General features: G+C 32.6%; 1 protein-coding gene across 1 annotated transcript; it reads left to right on the top strand.

The window, feature by feature from the left end:
• The first annotated feature begins 1,280 nt into the window (after window positions 1–1,280).
• LOC137925616 (carbonic anhydrase 2-like) lies at window positions 1,281–19,379 on the top strand. The gene is made up of 8 exons (XM_068769088.1): window positions 1,281–1,550; window positions 9,089–9,130; window positions 9,327–9,494; window positions 10,116–10,239; window positions 12,031–12,133; window positions 12,796–12,905; window positions 15,540–15,663; window positions 19,021–19,379. Exons 1-8 carry the CDS (start codon window positions 1,511–1,513, stop codon window positions 19,267–19,269), a joined length of 960 nt encoding a protein of 319 aa, XP_068625189.1. The 5' UTR covers window positions 1,281–1,510; the 3' UTR covers window positions 19,270–19,379.
• The last annotated feature ends 1,635 nt before the right edge of the window (window positions 19,380–21,014 follow it).

The raw sequence follows: 21,014 nt of genomic DNA, 5'->3' as shown, positions 1-21,014 counted from the left end.
GGTTTTGTTTCTAGGTATAACTTCTTTCACGACCCTTGTGCAGAAGCTGAGGAAGGGTGTTTCTTTATTCTGTGCCTTTCATAATGGATGCGATGTTTGCCTTTTCTACCTTTCTACCTAACCAGCATTCGGTCTCGATTCGCCTCCCCCCTGCCCCCGAATGTGGGACAGTCGGCGATTAGGTGGATCACGGTCTGGTCCACACCCGGTTCGCAGAAGCACGAGGGGTCCTCCCTGAGCTTAAGCCGTTAATAGTACTCAGAGAACCCCCAGTATCCCGTGAAGAGCTGGACCAAGACCGCGTCCACCCCGATGCTGCGCGATAGGCTGCGATGGCGTTCTTGACAACAAGACAATTGTAATCTGATTACTTAAAATAAATCGTCGTTTTGGAGTCCAATTTTTATATAACTTCATGTAAGGCACAAGTGTAATGAACCTCAGACCGCAAAATTTTTGTGGACACTTTTACAATAATATTTAATGTAATAGATTTTATTCTATAATCACTTAACTATTTTTATTTGATGAACATATTATACATAAGTCATGTTAATCTTGAAGCATTACAAAAGAGGTCATTCAAGAAAAATCTTTAAGTCTTTATGACGTCATAATTTCTAGCTAGATAGATTTCTAGACAAATAGAAGAAAGAGAGAGATAAAGAGATACCTTCAGTACCTTCTTCTTTTTATTTCTTTACCGTGGTTGACCAGACCATAGTTATTGATCCTCCCACCAGGCGAAAGTGAACAAGGTAAAACTCTCATACGGAATAGAAAGGGACGCAAATAATCCTTTTTTTCCGTGGGAGTATTTACAGATATAAAATAGACGGTGATGTCTTTCATAAAACTTGCTCGTATCCTTTATTTTTCTAATTCTTTGATTCATTCATGATGGTCACGTAAGACAAGGGTGTAGGAGGCGTAGTCCTTGAGCGAAAGCTCCGGGTAGAAAGAAATTAATAGCAAACTTGGGTCTTATAAAAATATTTTTACACATCTAAACTGTTTAAATATAAATACGACATTTACTCTTGCTAATTAAAAGGAATAAAAAAGTTTTATTTAAAAAAAACGGATATTAAAATGGGCAATGCATTATCACTTACATTAAACTTTAAAGTCAATAAGACAAATACGAGGATGCTTTTGCTCAAAATAAACAGAGAAATAAAAAAAAAAGTTCGTGATTCCGTCCGTCTGTATGTAACGACCTCAACTTATCGCCGCATACTAGACGCGACCCGCTTCGTTGCAGTCCGGACACTACTAGCCGTCAAGGCGCGCCTGCGATAAAAAAATGTCGCACGTTTTAGAAAAAAAAAAAACAAAAATAAATAAGAGCGCATCCATATAAAAGTAAAAATATCGCGATTATTTTCAGTTCTTATCGGACATCTGTAGTGTGCGAACTCGACTAGAGCAGAAGCACATTTGCGCTTTGGACTTTTTATAAATTAAAAAAAAAATAGGCGGGAATTTTTTGACGTTTATAATTTTCACGATGAAGTTATTATACATTATTCAAGTCTTAGGTGTAGTCGGTAAGTAATCTTTGTTAACTTTATTATAACTGAATTTTTAAATTTGAAATATTACAATAAAATCAAGTCAACCCAAGAAAATCTCATCAACTTCTACATGTATATCTGCCCTAATAGTTCCCAATAGAAACGATTCAAAGAGTGAATTGAATTATCATAGTCATTTAAAGAAAATACATAACCTCGTCGAACCGTATATTTTTAAATAAGTATTTGTTTTCAAACCTTTCTTAAATACATTTAAAACAAAAAATATAAAATAACAATGGAAGAATATGCACGAACTAGTTACATATTTCTAAAACCATTAATACGCTCCAGATAAAACTTGATATATGATTTATTTAAATATTTTAATTAAGTTATATATGTATATCTTTTCAATTTATAAACCCAAACAAATCATGCGTCTTGTTCTTTTTTAAACATAATAAATAGATCTTATTTCCAATTTACTTTTAGTAAAAGAACTGACATTTTTAAATTTAAAATTAAACTTTTTAATTGAGAATTTGAGCCTTACTAAAATATTTTTCCATAGCGACAAACAAGAACAATTCTTGACTTTTAGCAAAATTAAATCTATCAAACTGGTTAAAAATACATTTGGTTTTAATATCAATAAGTAACTAAACACTCAGGGGAAAACAATAACCCGCGCAATATCATATCTCTCGTGCCTTTTAACGTTATACAGGGTGATTTGGAAAAGTGCAAAAGCTTTAAAATGATTAATATATAGATCATATTCCCTGTGTAAATCACTTTGAAATGTGTTCTACTAATAACTTCTAGTAGTCTATAAGGACAGACATTAAACAGTAATTACTAATATTTAATAATCCGAATATTGACTACGCTTTTTTACTATATAATCATGAGGATATTTATTATTTAAAAAACATTGATTTTTGGAAAATATGTTACATATTTTAATTAACATTAAAGATAGATAATCAAACATCTTGTATACCACTACAGTGCTTTCACAACATAACACGATAGTTATACTATATTACACTTAGATGAACTCAAAATTATAATTACTTTCTTTCATTAAAAGTGTAAATACATTTAATATTATATATTATTTTATTTTACTTACTTCCATTACTGGTGCTCTTTGGACGGCAGATTTTGCGGTTGGCGTCAAAATTTATTTATAATTATTTATATATATCACTGAAGTAAAATATTAATAAATATAAGAAAAATATAGATTTACATAAACTATAAAAAGGGATATGCTTGTTATGTCTTTGTTATATTTATGAGCTCGTGTACACTTTTACTATATTGACATATATGAATTATTTATGGATTTAAAAAGGGTCTATAAGTGACATGAAGGGCAATTGTAAAAGTGATCAGAAAAAAAAACATTCTTGACTCTTCTCAAATAACAGCTCGCTTGGAACCTCGCAACTTTGACTTATGGATCCTCGGAGAAATTTAATCAGATTCTAGGTGAATAAAATTGACTCTTCTGGTGCATATAATTTGGTGGCATGACATTGTCAAGTAATTATTAACGCCATAAGTGACATCGAATATGCTACAGCCAAGTATATAATTAATCGTCTAGCGGTTAAAGCAGAGTTCCCCAAACTTTTTTGTGTCGTAGACCCTTGCCATGTTTTTTCCGTGTTGGGTAGACCCTCTACATACCTGATATTGATTTCCTGTTAATTTCTAACTGTAGTGAAGTTTAGTGTTAAAAACTTAAAGTAAAAACACATGTTAATTTATACATTTATTAAATTAATTTAAATTAAAACTACTCAAAGTAAAATTTTGTATCTGAAAAATAAAATATTGTATATGTCTAAAATATTGTATCTATACTTTTTTTACTTCATAGGTACTTTTATAAATAATGTAAATGTTTTGATATTATAAGATAGTATGATGTAAGTAAATAGGTACTATCAGTGTATGTGTTGAGATCCACTATCGTGGACCCCCATTTTCAGTTCATGGACCTCCAAATTTTTTTTCGCTGACGTAGACCCCTTGCAGGTTGTCATAGACCCCTAGGGGTCTATATAGACCACTTGGGGAATCACTGGTCTAGCGGTTAAAGCCTGCAATACGACTGTGAGTTACAAGTTCAATCCCTGATAAATACATATAGTGTGTAATAGTAACCACTGCTTATAAAAGACATATATTACAAATTATTTAAGAAGTGATAATATTTATAATAAGCACGTGTGATGAAATTATAAACCTTTTCATCATCATTATTATCATTTAAGACGTAGGATATCCACAGTTGGACATAGGCCTAAACGCACCCATTGATTTTCAGTAAGACCGTTTCGAAGCGGCCTATATCGGAAAACCCTAACAAGAACATTTGAAATAAGAATGTAACGTATACTCCTTTTGTTATGAAAATTTTTAATTCAAAGGGAGAAATATAGTGTAATCCAGTGTATCCCAACGTGAAGACCACGCCCAACAGTGGGATAATTTGATTGTTAAGAGGGGCCATTAGAAAATTGACTCGATATAAGTTTAACATTTTCGCTTTAATTTATAAATACATATGTTACATAGGGAGGCATAAGAATTTTAGAAAGGTTAAGTTAGGGTATCGCACATATAACGTTGAAAAAATATGCTTTATACTTTTTGGTACATTCTTATTATTTTGAAATTGGAACGTCAGTCATATTAGTTACTCTCTAATAAAAATATTAAAAATGTAAACACATCTTTACTTTAATAAGCGAATTACACTTAAAGAAGGAACCCTAAATATAGGCAAAGCTGATTGATGTATCACTTTATAAAAAAAATAGTTCACTATACAATTTCAATGTCACATTTATAAAAAGAGTTCATTATCCTATTACAATGAAATAACATTTTTGTAATGGCCTGCAATTCACTTGTAATAATCGAAAATTTTTCATAATGTGTCAAAGTTCTGACACATCTATTAACTTACCAAAACCATTGTGATAATAATTTGATTTACATGTTTAATAAAAAATTTCCCGCGCGTATTATCACACAAGGCTAAACACAAACGTGTTGAATAAATAATAATTAAAATATAGTGCCGATAAATATTATCTTATGCAGTTTTTCCCAACGTTGGGCCTTCACTCCACAGGAGGGCAATGCGAAAGTGGACAAGACACGAATTTAACCTTTTCACTTTAAATTATATAGTTTAAATATATAATGAACCCCTAAGGTCTCTAAGATCTAAAATTTAAAATATCTACAGAGGTTCTACATTCCCATCCAAATTCAAAAGCACATTTTAGAAGGCCGTGAAGACATCCACCTAGATCATTTCTACTTGGCCAGGAGTAGCCAACTAGTTTCATCACAGGGATGGATTGTGAAAAATAAATATTAATATTTATTCACTGGACAAAATAAAAAATAAATAAACAGAAGACCAATATCTTTAAGTTGTCAGTCAGTTTGAAGAAATTGCCGACACAATAAATATGGGTCAACTGTTTACAATTTTTAGGACTATGATATATATATATACTAGCTGATCCCGCAAACGTTGTTTTGCAAAAAAAATTAAAGTTTTTAATTAACAAATAAAAAATAAGGGTTGATCGTAGAGGGGTGAAAATTTAGGGTTGTATGTATTTTGGTATGCTGTATCATAATAAAATAAAAACCAAAAAAATTGTTTAAAAAATAAAAATAAAAATTTAGGGGTGGACCACCCTTATCACTTAGGAGCATGGAAAATAATATAAATAAATATATATATATATATATATATATATATATATATATATATATATATATATATATATATATTTATATATATAGTGTGTTTGTGTGTAACATAGTTAACGCTAATAAATTCGTTTCCGATCCTATACTTTACAATAATGCCTCGGATAGCTATTTGGTTTGGTGTAGGTTTCAACGATTTAAAAGTTTAATTCACAGTTAAAACAAAATTATGTCAAAAATAAAGTCATTTTAAAATTGTTTTTTTCATACTAAAACATGATGTCTAGATTAAGAAATAAGCCTACTTAGATAGCTTATATGGTTCTTTACAAAATTGGCTTTTTACCTTTTATATTGACCAAGTACACCGCAATTGTTTGTTTATAATACGAAAACATACAATACCCGGCGTTAAATATTTCACATCGACCTTTGGAAAGAGACAATCGGCTAATTTCGGCTTCGTAGAGCGTTATATTTGTCGCACGTCTGACAAAACGTCACCTAGGTAGTGTGAGACAGAGATAATGCGCCTATTGTCGCTTTCCAAAGGTCGATGTGCAATATTTATCGCCGGGTTCTGTAGTTCATTTATGTGACCCTAATACATTGACGCTCTGTGTATATATCACAATAATCATTTGTATTGTAATATCCAGTTAGGAAAATTCCAAGCGTATTCTGAGAAATACATTGATAACAGGTTTTCAATGCACGGGGCTAATTATATGTATGCAATTTAGTTGTTATTATAAATAAACCAAGATCGATTTATAAATGATAACGTTTTTACATATACATGCATACAGATAAGTTCTAGATATATATTGTCACGAAGGCAGGAAACGTCAATTTAGCTGTCGCCAATAAAACGTTTAGAGAAGGTTCAGGAAGTTCTAAAATCCATTATAACGAGTATCCAAATTATAGTTTAATAATGATTGCAGAGATTTTATATTGCAGCTTGCATAAAAATTGAAAACATCATTAAATTCAAACTTTCAAATATCAAAATGAATACATACTAGAATATTGTTGACTATAAAAGCCGATACTGGGGACATACTAAATCTACATCCTGAAGAGAAGCGAGAAACAAGAAGACGAATAAAGAGAACAGTAGAGAAAGAGCTGGTATGGGCAGAATCGCTGCCAGTTTCGTTGCCCGAACTATAGAACCTTAAAAGGCGTATTTTTGGAGAGTATGTGTATCTCTATCTTCAACTCATGGTTGTAATAATATTAATAAACATAATCTAGGATCAAACTGATTCTTCTTCTACAATCTTGTTAGTACAGTCTAATTCTAGAATACTCTAACCTCTTTATACAGGATGATTGATTATAGATGTAATAACTTTAAAAGGGTAAATTTTAATAATAGTTCATATGTAAGCAAACAATGTGTAGACCTATTTACAATCATCCTTTATATGTTGATCACTGTGAAACTCCATTTGAATGCGATAGGCCAGTAACTTCTAACAATAGTCCGACAGAAAATAAAGAATTATAATTTTGAAAACGCTTTTTATAACTATATTATCAATATTTATTATCTCTTAAAGCATTGAAATTTTGATAGAATGTACCATACATTAATTATAGTAAATAAATTGTACATCCACCTCTTTGAAGATTTAAAATCCATAACCAATCATCTTCTTATAGATTCAAGTTATTCTCGAAATTTCCAGATGCTTATTTCTTGATACGAATGAAACAAAACCTAGAAACTTGAAGTTAATCGTTTGTAACTTAAATTAAACCGCGACGTGAAAAGAATAATTGAAATTGGTTGATATTTATCAAAATACGTCCCACAGTGTTTGTGCGTTCTTGCTTAGCTGTCAAACTGTTAACTTAAAATCAAGCTGTTTCTCTTTGAATAACCTGTTAAAGTATTGAACTTAGATCAACTTAACTGTACTTATTTATACCCAGTACACTTGCAGTTCTTTGTAAAGAGTAAATACATTTATTTACGTGAAACGTCCATTGCATGACGAAGGCCTTCCAAATAAATTTCCAATAGAGCCGGTTGGAAACTCCATGCATCTTGACGTCAACAAGGGCGTCTGTACTCCTTGTCAGTGGACGCTTGCTGATCGATGGTCTCCATTCCAATAGGGGGGCAGTCCAAATGGTCATCAGTTCTGTGCATTGTCTGGCTTGCTCACTGCCTTTCAATTAGCCCAGAATTCCTCAAACTTTTTTGTGTCGTAGACCCCTTCCCATGTTTTTTCCATGTTGGGTAGACCCCCTACTTACCTGATATTGATTTCCTGTAAATTTCTAACTGTAGTGAAGTTTAGTGTTAAAAACTTAATGTAAAAACACATGTTAATTTATACATTTATTAATTGAATTTAAATTAAAACTACTTAAAATAAAATTTTGGATCTGTTATGTAAAATATACCTAACATTAAATAAACTACAAATAAAATAATATAAAATATATACTTCATAGGTACTTTTATAAATAATGTAAATGTTTTGATATTATAAGATAGTATGATGTAAGTAAATAGGTACTATCAGTGTATGTGTTGAGATCCACTGTCGTGGACCCCCATTTTTATTTCATGGACCCCCAAATTTTTTTCGTTGACAACCCCTTGCAGGTTGTCATAGACCCCCAGGGGTCGATAAAGACCACTTTGGGAATCACTGAATTAGCCAATCCCCTAAACTGTCACTGTTACTTTCCTTCTTCATTTATGAATTGTTTGAACTTCGAACTAGGAACGTACACAAATTCAAAAATGCTCTTTCGACAAATAAATATTTCAAAGCAAAAATTAATGATTAATTTTTTTTGTAAGTTAGAGAAAAGAAGTAACGTAAGTTTTAGAAATAAGATCAGAAAGAAACCCATAATTTAAAATTAAAATAACGTTATTGTTATGTATGTATTTATATCTACGTTTACGCATATTTAATGGAATTAGGCGTCATTTTGCGGTAGTCCATCCTAAGTTAGAAAAGGACCAATATATAGCTACTTCCGCACATGCAGTCGTAGTCGTACAATAAAGTGCATCGCCCGCCAGCCCGCTAATAAATGTGCGTGCGGCAAACAATGCGAATTACACAACTACCACCGCTAAATAACTCAACACGTGTTTCACCCCTCCACGGGGCATCTTCAGGAGTGATGTTATACTGATTAGTACCACTCTGTGTTTGGCAGTTTGGGCGGTGCACTTTATTGCACGACTACGACTGCATGTGCGGAAGTATCTATATGTTGGTCCTTTTCTTACTTATGCATACGCAACAAACATTGTGAAATTAGTCAGCTAACGAAATTCAGCATCAGAAGGTGGAAAGATAATGTAGCCATAGGACCACACTTACCACCAATTTACTTAAAAAAGAATCAGATTTCTCAAGCATTGAAAGCCACACCCTTTCTCCTAAATATACACTCAAATGCTATAACAAAATAAGAATGTATATTTGCGAATTCATATCTTTTTACACAGATTCCATATTCAAATATTTACGCATGTTAACAAATCTGATAAAACTTTATTTGAATGAAACAATATCTACGATAGTAAAATTCCACCTGAAACACATTATACAAATTAAATTTTATTTTTATCGCGCATACGATATAAAATTACATAAAGTATATATAATGTTTAATTACGGTATCTAATAATCATCACATCATAATTTAATTCTAAAATTAAATTATAGTGTGGTGCTTAGACGCAGCGTGGATATGCCCCTCACTAGTTGGAAATGAAAAAAAGGGAAATTATAATTTTATGGGAACTATTGACCAGGTTGATTTCTTTGTTTCAGGTTTCGTAGCGAGCGACTCCGGTACCGACTGGTCATATAGCTGTAAGTATAATACAATCGTCAATATTTGGACTACAAGACGTCCACTGCTGGGCATAGGTCTCCCACAAAGATTTCCTACAAGATCGGTTAGACACGGTAGACAGACGAACTTGTGGGTTGACGCTTGAGACGCTTTGAGACCATCTATGCAAGTATATGTTATAATAAATATTATATATTACAACTCGTGATGCAGACGAAACCCGATGGCCAAGCCAGTGCAGAAGCGGAAGTCAGCAATCCCCAATAAACATCATGACACGAAGCGCCATTTTGGACACATTCGAAGCTCACATCCGTGGACCTCTTGTTTTCCGTGGATACGGCGACGTCAACCTTCATGCCGTGAACACGGGACGAACACGTAAGTACTCGTTTATTCATTTAAATTCCCACTTTAGACATTTAAAGCAATTAAGTAAAGAATGCAAGTAGTGCCTAATTTGATAGAAAATAGAAACACACTGTGCATTCCAAACACGTCCTAATTTAAAGACGCAAGCAACAAACCCAACAAATTCTTTAAGTAAATCGACTCGTACAGTCGCCATCTATGATGACATGGATCCGAGACGTGGTCACTTATGATGAGTTTCATAAGAGGGCTCAGAATCATCAAGAGATCAAATGAGAGGGCAATGCTCGGAGTTTCTCTGCGAGATCGTTTCAGAAATGAGGACACCCGCAGAAGAACCAAGATCACGGACATTGCTCGAAGAATTGCTCGTCTAAAGTCGCTCATTGCTCGTGCAACCGATGGCCTTTAGGTCCGAAAGGTTCTTGAATGACCACCAGGAGCCAAAGGCCACCCATGAGGTGGACCAACGACATAGCTAAGGTTGCTGGAAGTCACTGAATGCAGTGCAAGAGGTATTCGTAGCGATCTTCGACAGAGGCTTATACCTTGCAGTGGGTGTCTATCAGCAGTTATGATGAAGATGATTACGAATAAAAAATGATTGATAATTCTTTTGGTTATATGCAGTGAAGTGGATGGTGGATGAAGACTTTGACGCTCCAGTACTATCAGGTGGACCTCTACGAGGCAACTACACTTTTGTCCAGTTCCATCTCCACTGGTTCTCCGAGCACGCGATAGATGGGATGAAGTAAGTGATGATCATAAAGTTATTCCAATGACGGTTCCAGATTCGCATATAATAAATTAAATTATCAATTTATTAATAATATTTTTTCAACTATGTATTTATAATGAGAAACCACATGAGCAATAATTCTGAATACCTCTATTTAACTTTAACTAAAATCAAATCGACCTTTCCTATAATATAGGGTGGGCCATAAATTTTTGCACTTTTGAAACACGTGTAGAAATAAAAGTACAAATGCTATTTTGTTTATGATTTATTTACCATAATTATCATTTATTAAAATTTATTTTTTAAAAATTAAATCGTCGAGATGTGCTCCGTCTCGCCGTTGGCACTCCTGTAATCGACTACGTAAACTTTGGAAAACTCGTTTGTTGCTATTTGCAAAAATTTTTGGTCCACCCTGTAGAATACAATTTAAATAAACATACGAGAATTCCAAACGCGTTCTAGTTTAATCTATGATTAAAAAGTAATGTGAATTTGTTTATAAAATGTAAATTCTTTATTTATTCTTCTAAATAAATTTCATCGCCTTGAAAGTAATCTCCGTCTGATAAAATGCATTTTTGCCAATGCCTTTTCTTCGAAATAGTAGGAATAGACTTTTTTCCGATATAACCTTCAAGGCCTTCTTCGATTTGTTTTTTATCTACTCAATCGGTCAAAAATACGACCACGCATTGGCCTTTTGAGTTTGTTGAATAACTAGAAGTCGCACGGAGTCAAATCAAAAAATTACATTGGTCGCGGAACGATATCAGTTGAGATTTTGTCGGTTTTGTTGCAAAATTTAAGCGATTTTAGCACCAGTCGCGATTTGACCCGATTTGAAATACAAAACATCTGGTTTGAGCTGAGGCAAATGATATTCTGACTATGACAAACAGACGCTTAGCGAATGTTATAGACAATCTTACCAATCTAGGAAAAAAATATACCCGCGTTTTCTAATGCCCAGGATGTTGAATTACAATTTCACTTTACTTTTTGATAATAGAACCACAACAAACTATATGTAGTGGTTGAACAATTCATTTTCAAAATATCAAATTCATTTACTTATTAAATTTTTGTTAATAGGTATTTTTAATACTTTTAGTTTGAAGAACTTTTTAAATTTATTTCATAATAGTTCCAAATTTAGGTATCTTCTACTGTACTATAAGCAGCGTTTGTAAAATTTTTACGCTTCCCTATGTAACGTATATTTTTATATTAAAGGGAGAGGGTTAAACTCGTTTCGTGTCCACTATTGAATTCCTCCCTTAGCAATTAAATTGCCGCCTGTAAGGCGTGGCTAATACTTTGGGTAACACTGGTCTACAAGAACATACAAAACTGGTTTTTATTACTAATATTTGTAAGATATATATACATTTGTACATATTTTTACACTGTTTTCATCTTATGATATAATCGCGTGCGACTTATATAGAATCAGTGTGTTTATTTAATGTTATTATTATGCAATTGTAACAACTTGTTTTATAATAAAGCCTCTAGAGATGGAAGCATCTAGAAACAGATAATTTACTATTTACATAATTGCAGTTTAATTTGATAATAGCGTAAAAAAATTGATCATTTGATTTCTTTACTTATCACCTATGTTACTATTATGTGTATATATAATTAATACAATAATAAATCATACATTTAACTTAAAATAGGGGTAAATCATCGTGAAAAATATATTTACAAACTTTCACCGTCGTTATAATTTCTAAGTTATACAATTACATATGAGATCCGTATATGATTATTAATTCTATGTAACTTTCTAAGGTACCCTATGGAAATCCACCTGCTTCACGTGAAAACCGGTTTGACTGTCGCGCAGGCGCTGAAGAGACCAGATGGATTAGCCGTAGTTGCCGTTCTAGGACAGGTAAGGGTTAATATGTATACTACTATTTTTACATTACATATAGGTACATATTATAATATATATATTTATATATATATATATATATATATATATATATATATATATATATATATATATATATTTAAAACTAATTGTATAATAATACGCGGCTCTCACAGCAAGTGGTCATCACAAGTTCCGCCTTTAGCATTATTTAGATTGTGTGTACGTACGAAAGGATCAGTCCTAAATAGAAGAAAATTACACATATTTATATAAGTCGTTATTTTAAATTCGATTTCTTCTAATTGTGATATTTTTAATGATTCACCGTCATCACCATTTCAACAGCAAGACATCAACTGCTGGACTACATCCAGAATCTTCCTGGTTTCTTGATTACGAGGAAGTTAAGAATATAAGTCTAGTTCTAAGTACTTTTGCTGAACTCCTACGCAACGTACCAGGGCCTCTCGTTACTCTACTTCTTCTTTTGAGCCGATGAAAGCCCACCACAACACCTAGGCCTCCACCAAGGATCCTAGGGGAGGGGAGGCTACCCATGCTGCGTCAACCACCTTGTGGTTGTCAGTCGAGAACCTTTCGATCTTGATGTTACGTAATTGTACTACCTTATTTACAATATCAAAAAACAAAGACACTCTAATTCTTGAACGTTCCAGGTCCGCGCTGATGAAGACAGTGGATACAATTTCCATCAGATCGTTGACCAGCTGCCATCGCTGGAGAATCCCACGTCTGGCGCTGGGTTGCCCATAACTCTGGATCTGTCGTAAGTAATTCATTTATCATAATTTTCAAACACATTAACACAAAAACTTTGAAAGACATTCATCAAAAGAAACACATACGCAAGACATAATCTATCAATTATTAAATGTAAACATAGAAAGATAAGTTTATTCTATTTATTTTCAAAACTTAATATGCATGCCGTTACATGGATCTCTTTGTAATAGAGATAAAATTAAACGAACTTAAAATTAGAAGTGATTATAGAAATAAGTCGTAAATATAATGATAAAGATAAAATTCATTAATTCAAAATTGTAACTTTTATCAGAAATTTTATTTATTATCAACTTTTTTTCTTTAATATATTTTATTTTTGACTCTACTCTGCTACGCAAGGTGTTATATTTTTGAAAAGGAAGCAGGAAGAAACGCCACAACAAAATAGATTAATACACACGACATCACTACCAAGGATTCTTGCCATATAAATATTCGTTTATTGAAAATTAATCCTTTTCTGTCAAATTTATATATTTTAAATCGACACGTATAAAGTGATCGTGTTTACACACGTATTTTGATTTCAATTGGAGTGCAGCAATCGACTAATTTATGGTCGTACAAAGTTTACAATAAGAGTAATTCAATTTTTTTTTACGCTTTTTCTTATTATAATATCTTTACGCTGTTTATTATTTCTCATACATTAGTTGACAGCTGATGAACCGTAACTTCACACCTTTTAATCTTATGCATGTATTTAATATCTATACTATCACATATACTAATACTTTTTAAATGCATATCGACTACATGTTGCCATAATAAATTGTGCATCTTATTTTCTATATTATTTATAATCCATATATCCACAAGTGTTTTTACAACAATGACTCTTGATTAAAAACACAGACACTACCTAAACATTATATATTTATTTTATTTTATTTAAATTTAATTATTGTTCCTTTTGCTCCCATATATATTTTTATATATAACTTGGTTTCAACGGCTGAGTAAACACGTCTTTATATAGACGACTAAATATTATTTTCTTATATGTAAGATTACATTGACGTTTTTGTTAAAAAAAATTATAGGTAGCTTCTGTTTAACAACTACGTGGTTCTCGTATAATTCTTCTATTACGTATTGTATTGGGATACATCGAATATATGGATACATAATCCAGTGTTTCTCAACCTTCGGATCACAGTTTTTAAAGGCTCAATTTAATTGTTAAGTATTATTATACATGTCCGGTTCGGTGATTATAAGCACACTAGACTGTGTTTGCAGTCGCAAGATTCCAACGTGTAATAGTACGTTCTTTAATATTCAATGGAATCAGACGTTACCTTGCGGAAGTCCATCCTAAGTAAGAAAAGGACCAATATATAGCTACTTCCGCTGTGCAGCAGGAGTCGTGCAATAAAGTGCACCGCCCACCAGCCTGCTGATAAATGCGCGTGCGGCAAACAATGCGAATTACACAACTACGAATGTATGGGTTCATAATCCAGTGTTTCTCAACCTTCGGATCACGGTTTTTAAAGGTTCAATTTAATTGTTAAGTATTAATATACATGTCCGATTTGGTGATTATAAACACACTAGATTGTGTTTGCAGTTGCAAGATTCAAACGTGTTATGGTGCGTTTTTAATTTCAGTCATTTGGCTATGTACAATGCAAACATACGACGATGCAGTAATACGACGATCGTCGTCATTCCAACCCATAGATGACTAAAGCATAGATCTCCCCCAGATATATCTATGTGGGGATATACCATAATCGCCGCGCTTGGTGGAATGGCGATCGCAGTCTGGTATTATGGTACGCAGAGAATGTTACTGTCCATCCTAATAATCCTGCACAATTAATGAACAAATTATGAATTATATAAGATTGTATCCCGGGTATCGAACCCACAATCTACAATCACAAGTCTCAATCCTCTACTGTTGGGCTACAACTACTCTATATTACCATAGAAGAGTTATTTTATTTTATTATTAAATATTAAGTTGTATATGTATCAAACAGGACAGCCATCTCCATTACGTACGTAATAAAGATATTCAAGCTTCAAGTCGTTGTCTTTGAACACAAAATTGACAACCTCTGTCATCGTTTATTTTATTATAATACTTTCGACATCTGCGTGGTATCCAGAATTTAGATCAAATTAGAAAAAAAACCTTCATTTTCTTCTAAGTTTGATCTGTTTTTGATAAAGTTACGATGTAATATGTTCCTATTTATTAATTGCTTTTTGAGTTAATAATAATACACAACATATATAATATTACGTCATATATAAGACAATGTCTGACAAGACAGCTAATCACATATATAAATAAGAATCGGTAAAAAAACTTTTAAGTTAAACGGTTTTTAAACGATTTTATTTGATACCCATATTGTGGTGGTTAAGGAGAAATATGTTATGTAATCCGCCATTTTGTATCGTCGGCCATCTTAGATTTATAATGTTATTGATTAAATTATATTGCATTGTCATCTAAATTAAATGTGTGTACCAAATTTCAGATAAATCTGACAACGGGAAGGTGCTTAAATTTCAATTTCTAATTTTGACCCAAATAAATTCCGTGCGGGTCGAACTAAATAAAACCGTTTAAAAAAACAATATTGTTTGCCAACAGTCGTCTTCTGAGTCCGGAACGACAGTCATACTACACATACCACGGCTCGCTGACCACACCCGACTGCCAAGAAGTGGTCACCTGGATTGTCCACGACCGAACAATACCCGTCTCGGACTCGCAGGTAATTATTCATTATTCGATCGAATCGTGAGGAACATATTTTGTTGACTCAATTGCAGTTGCACCAAAAAGAGCAACTGCTATGTTTTTGGCCGACGCATATCAGCAGATCTCCATTTAGAGCTGATGATAGCCTATTTAAATGTTTGCTTGTTTGGCAATTGTTGCAAGAACGCATGAAACAGCAGAATATATTTTGACTTGATATTGTCAAATAAAACACTCTCATTTAGACATATTTCAATCAATTTTAATAATTCTTTTCGTACGATTTTTTCTAACGATAGTTTCAAACAGTGATATGGTAAAGAATAAATTAAAACACATTATGGGTATAGCATTCGGAGGAGGCGCACATTATGGAACAGGGGCGGCTTAACCTATAGTGCAGGGTGTGCAATGCACACGGCAACAGACATGTGCTGCAGGCATAAAAACAAAGAGTGTTATTCTACCGTCATAAGAAAGGCTGTAACTAATACCATACTGTAAGCTATACTTATAAAATAGCTTGTTGGAATATGAAAAAACTTTGTTGTTACGACGGCAAAGTTAATAGTTATAGCCGTGCGGCGGGGTTCAGGCCGTGTGGGTGCCAGGGTTTCATTGCACACGGGCGCTACACGAGCTAGAGCCGCCCCTGCTATGGAACAACAAAGACCCTGAAACTCGCGAAGTCGCGATTTTAGAAATAAAATAATGAAGCGCTTTTGCAACGCGTAGCAATCTGAGTTAATGAAGTAGCAGTGAGAGAGGTACATCGCTGGTGCAACCGATGGCTTTTATTTCTTAAAGGTTCTCTGGCCAGTAAGGCGGCGACACGGCGTGGGCAAGCCTCCCACTAGGTGGACAAATGCACAGTTAAGGTCGCATGTACTCGTTGGATGCGGGCAGCGCAGTACAGGTCATTGTAACGATCTATAAAGGAATTTATGCCTTACATTGAAAAGAAGCAAAAAAAAATCTTGCGTAAATTTCTCGACTAATCCATTAAATAAATTGTGAAAGTAATAAAAAATCTGTCTGTCGTGAGCTCTTCTCAAATTAAGAAAAGGACCAATATTTAGCCACTTCCGCACATGCAGTGGTAGTCGTGCAATGAAATGCACCGCCCGCCAGCCCGCTGATAAATGCGTATGCGGCAAACAATGCGAATCACACAACCGCCACCTCCAAATTACTCAACACGTGTTTCACCCCTTCACGGGGCATCTTCAGGAGTTATGAGCGATATGAACACTCTATGTTTGGCACTAATCGGGTTAACATAGTAACTAAATATTGGTCCTTTTCTTGCTTAGGATGGACTTCCGCGAGGTAACGCCTAATTCCATTAAACTCTTCTCAAATATAACAATGCTACTTTGGAAGCATGTTCCAAAAATGATATTTTACATTATGATTATTTTATTAATTAAAGAAATTAAAGAAACACTCTTAGTATTAAGGTATTTATGTAATACCTTTTAAATATAAAATACCGCCTATGGTACCGACTTTACTTACTCCTTCGCAATACAACCTATTCTTCTCTGGAACGCGCCCCTCTCAATATTAGGATGTTAAGGAATCGTTGCGCATTTAAAACAAAGGTTTTAAAACTGTCGCTTTACAAGCTGACAGAGTATTCACGATAGTTTGATTTTATTATTTATTACATTTATATAATTAGTATATGTAGATATTTAAATATATATATTATGGTATATATATTTATAAATACAGTATATAGTAGCCATTTGTATATTTATAAATGGTATTTTTTGTCTTTATATTATCTTGTTTCACCTATCTTCATTTATCTGTACACCACATATCAGTTAGCTGGTAGAGAATGCGTTCGACATTAAGTTCGCCGTTATAAATAAGTTGTATTAAAAGTGTTAAATAAATAAATAATACGCTAAAGCAGTTACTAATTTACGTCACGTGTTACACATAAATTTTTTGCCACAAATCATATAATAAAAGACTATATTAAAAAATAACTAAACTAATCTATCTGTTGTCTGCTGTATTGTCATTATAAATGAATAAAAAAAATCTTTTCTACTTATTATCCTGATAGAAATATATATATATATATATATATATATATATATATATATATATATTTCTATCAGGATAATATATATATATATATATATATATATATATATATATATATAGGATAATATATATATATATATACATATGTATATATATACTAGCTGATCCCGCAAACGTTGTTTTGCAAAAAAAAATGATATTTTAATTTACAAATAAAAAATAAGGGTTGATCGTAGAGGGGTGAAAATTTATGGTTGTATGTATTCTTGTATGCTGTATCATTAAAAAATAAAAACAAAAAATTCAGAAAATAGATAGTAGCCGATTCTCAGACCTACTGAATACGCATATAAAATTTGGTAAAAATCGGTCAAGCCGTTTCAGAGGAGTTCAAGTTCGAACACCGTGACACGAGAATTTTATATATTAGATAAAACTGTTGCATTTATTAGCATGTTCAGGACATCGTCTGGATTCAGTTCACTTACATAATCAATAACAACGCGCATCGGATAACACTTGTACGACGTCTATAAAAATAGTTTTGAATGCAATAGTCTAGACTTCTTGCTTTTAATAGCCACAGATAATTAACGCATTATTTGTTATTAACTTTTTGAAATATACTCCTGTCTTTTGTTATTAGTTAATTGTTAATGAAACAACGTGTATTTATATATTTATTTAGGGATCTCTAATAAAATATACAGGAGGTACAATGGCCAATATTTTAAAATTCGCACAGCGGTCAGTTATATATATACATATATACATATATATGTGTATACTAGCTGACCCGGCGAACTTCGTACCGCATAACAGTCAATGAATGTCGTGTTACCTTTTATCTGAACTAATTTATAATGATGACCGTAACACAATGATACAAAATTATATTAATATAGATAGACATATAATATTTTACTCAGTACCAATGAAGCTGTAAAAGCCATAGGACTAACACCATTAACATCTTCAGAAACAATAGAATAGACAATAAAAAGTATTTTATTATGAATGATGATGAATACATACAGAATGACATTAAAAATAATAATAAAAGACTTCAAACACATGTCAGACAAAAATGTTTTATGAAACATAAAGGTATTATTTATAAAAAGTTTAAAAACTCAATTAATTTTTATGCTGATTTATTTATTTTATTATCTACATTGTTCATTATTCCTTTACGGATACCAAAATATCCTATTTGGTGAATAATAAAATTAAGTTTATCCATTCTATATAAGCTTAATGAATATGTACTTAAAATAAAGACCTATAATAGTCATATTTCCATCTGTAGTACAAGATGTTCCGGCAAGTCAACGTGGGCGGTGTGGACACCTACAGAAGTCTGCAGCCAACCAACCGCGTGGTGTACAGGAGTGCCGCTTCCTCTCTTACCGCGTCCTCTCCTGTGGGAATCCTGGCCGCACTCCTCGCCCTCACGTCCACACTGAAGACCGGCATGAGCTCCGGAATCTGTTTCATATCCAACTTGAAGCGGAAATTCTTTACTGAAGCCTCCAAGGTATGTCCAGCTGCGAAGTAGAAAGGTTTTTTTTAAAGACAAAGTTACCTTTTATGTGAGTTTTATGTTTAGAGCATCAGACAATATGACCTACTTTATTTTGATGAAATGTCACCTTAAATATAATATATCGTGATATAATTCTGTACCTGAATCGAATGGATTGTCCGTCATAAATTTTGACTTTCTATGACTATGTCTAAGAAAGTCATTTAAAAAGAACGGACGAGTCTTTTGACAGTTTCAAAAATGAAAACCTAACCTTTTGGTCAAGTGGCGTAAATCACAACGATCATTTGCTATTTTATTTACATTAATCCGTTATTAGTAACTCTTTTGTTAGAAATTGTATATTTCAGGGATTAGCAACACGCGGCCCGCAATCTGCATGCGGCATTTTAAACTTATATTTGCGGCCCGCTTAGCATTTTCAAAATTAAATTTATTTTATGGATTTTTTTCCATCAATATATTAATATAATATTTATTGTTATGTTGTACAAACTAAAACAAAACAATTTGCTAGTGACAAGTTACATATACACCTTGTTCGAACATGCAATACGAACGCGACAAGATTTTTGCTTATTATAAACAAATCTTAGTAGATTATTAATAATTGTAACATTACGTGCGGCTCGCCAAAAAAATTTCAAATTTAAATTGGAACGTTGTTTAAAAAGGTTGCTTAACCCTGATATATGGTGTCATTATATGCTCCCAGGTATTATTTTTAATTTTTCTAGATATAAATTTAAGAATTTCGTAATACAAAAACTTGTTAATAATCCTATTTTATGATTATAGAAGTTGGAAATGAATTGTTCTAACTACTATATTAAGAATATTGTAAAAGTGACCACCATAAATTACAAATTTATTGTGGGCTCTTTTAAGACCAGAACGTGTTAGAAAAACACTTAGCTTCTATAGCTATCTATATGCTATAATAGAAGAGTTCAATTTGAATCTAATGTTTCAAATTGGACTCTTATATCAATATTCGAAAAGTCTTTGCAATTGAACAGAAAGTGGAATAAACTGCAGAGAGGTAGAGGTTGAGTAAAAGAGGGCATATGCGCCGCTACCGCGTTGACGGCGAAAGAAGCAGCCGTTACTCCCTTCCCCCCGTCTGGCCGCACGCAGGCGCGGTACAGCTGTTTCGGTAGATCTGTAACTTATATAAATAGCATATATTTAGATTTCTTTTATTTACTGGCCATTTCTTTTATTTATTTAATATTCTTTATTGCACACGTTAGAAAACATATAAATAGTTTAATAATAATAAACAAAAAAGTACAATGGGCGGTCATATCACACAAGGCAATTTCTTTCAGACCACCATAGTATGGAAACAGTACATGTGTAAATAAAGTGTGTTAACGTGTATAAAACATATATATAAGTATAATACATAGCATGTATACTTATAATATATAAGGTATAATACATATTATAAATATAATAAAATAATAAATCAAAATATCAAACTGATTTGGATTGCACATGCCTCAGAAAGAATAAAGAAACAGAGAAAGAAAAAGATATGAATTAAAGGATAAATAATCATAGGTCTAGTAAATAGTTCTTAACCATTTTAGTTAACACGTCTTATATTCAGCGGTAAATCATTCCACAATCGAATGGACGAACGTAAAAGATTTGGCCGTAGACAAAAAATGCGCCGGCATTTTTAATTTCAGATTCTGTGATAATCTTTTTTGTCGTTATGTAATATTAATATATTTAAAATTTTCACATTA

Source organism: Battus philenor, unplaced genomic scaffold (genome assembly GCF_028537555.1).
Source record: "Battus philenor isolate CCGP_79_NKW_IND1 unplaced genomic scaffold, ilBatPhil1.0.hap1 SCAF_10, whole genome shotgun sequence".
Lineage (NCBI taxonomy): Eukaryota > Metazoa > Arthropoda > Insecta > Lepidoptera > Papilionidae > Battus > Battus philenor.
Note: the sequence above shows the minus strand (reverse complement) of the source record. Positions and strands in the feature narration are given on the sequence as shown.

What these genes read in the sequence shown, in the direction of transcription:
- LOC137925616 (XM_068769088.1), top strand. Translation starts at nt 1,511, where the DNA reads ATGAAGTTATTATACATTATTCAAGTCTTAGGTGTAGTCG. An exon ending in TCAAGTCTTAGGTGTAGTCG is followed by an intron (nt 1,551 to 9,088) that starts GTAAGTAATCTT and finishes TCTTTGTTTCAG; the next exon opens with GTTTCGTAGCGAGCGACTCC. An exon ending in CGTGAACACGGGACGAACAC is followed by an intron (nt 9,495 to 10,115) that starts GTAAGTACTCGT and finishes GGTTATATGCAG; the next exon opens with TGAAGTGGATGGTGGATGAA.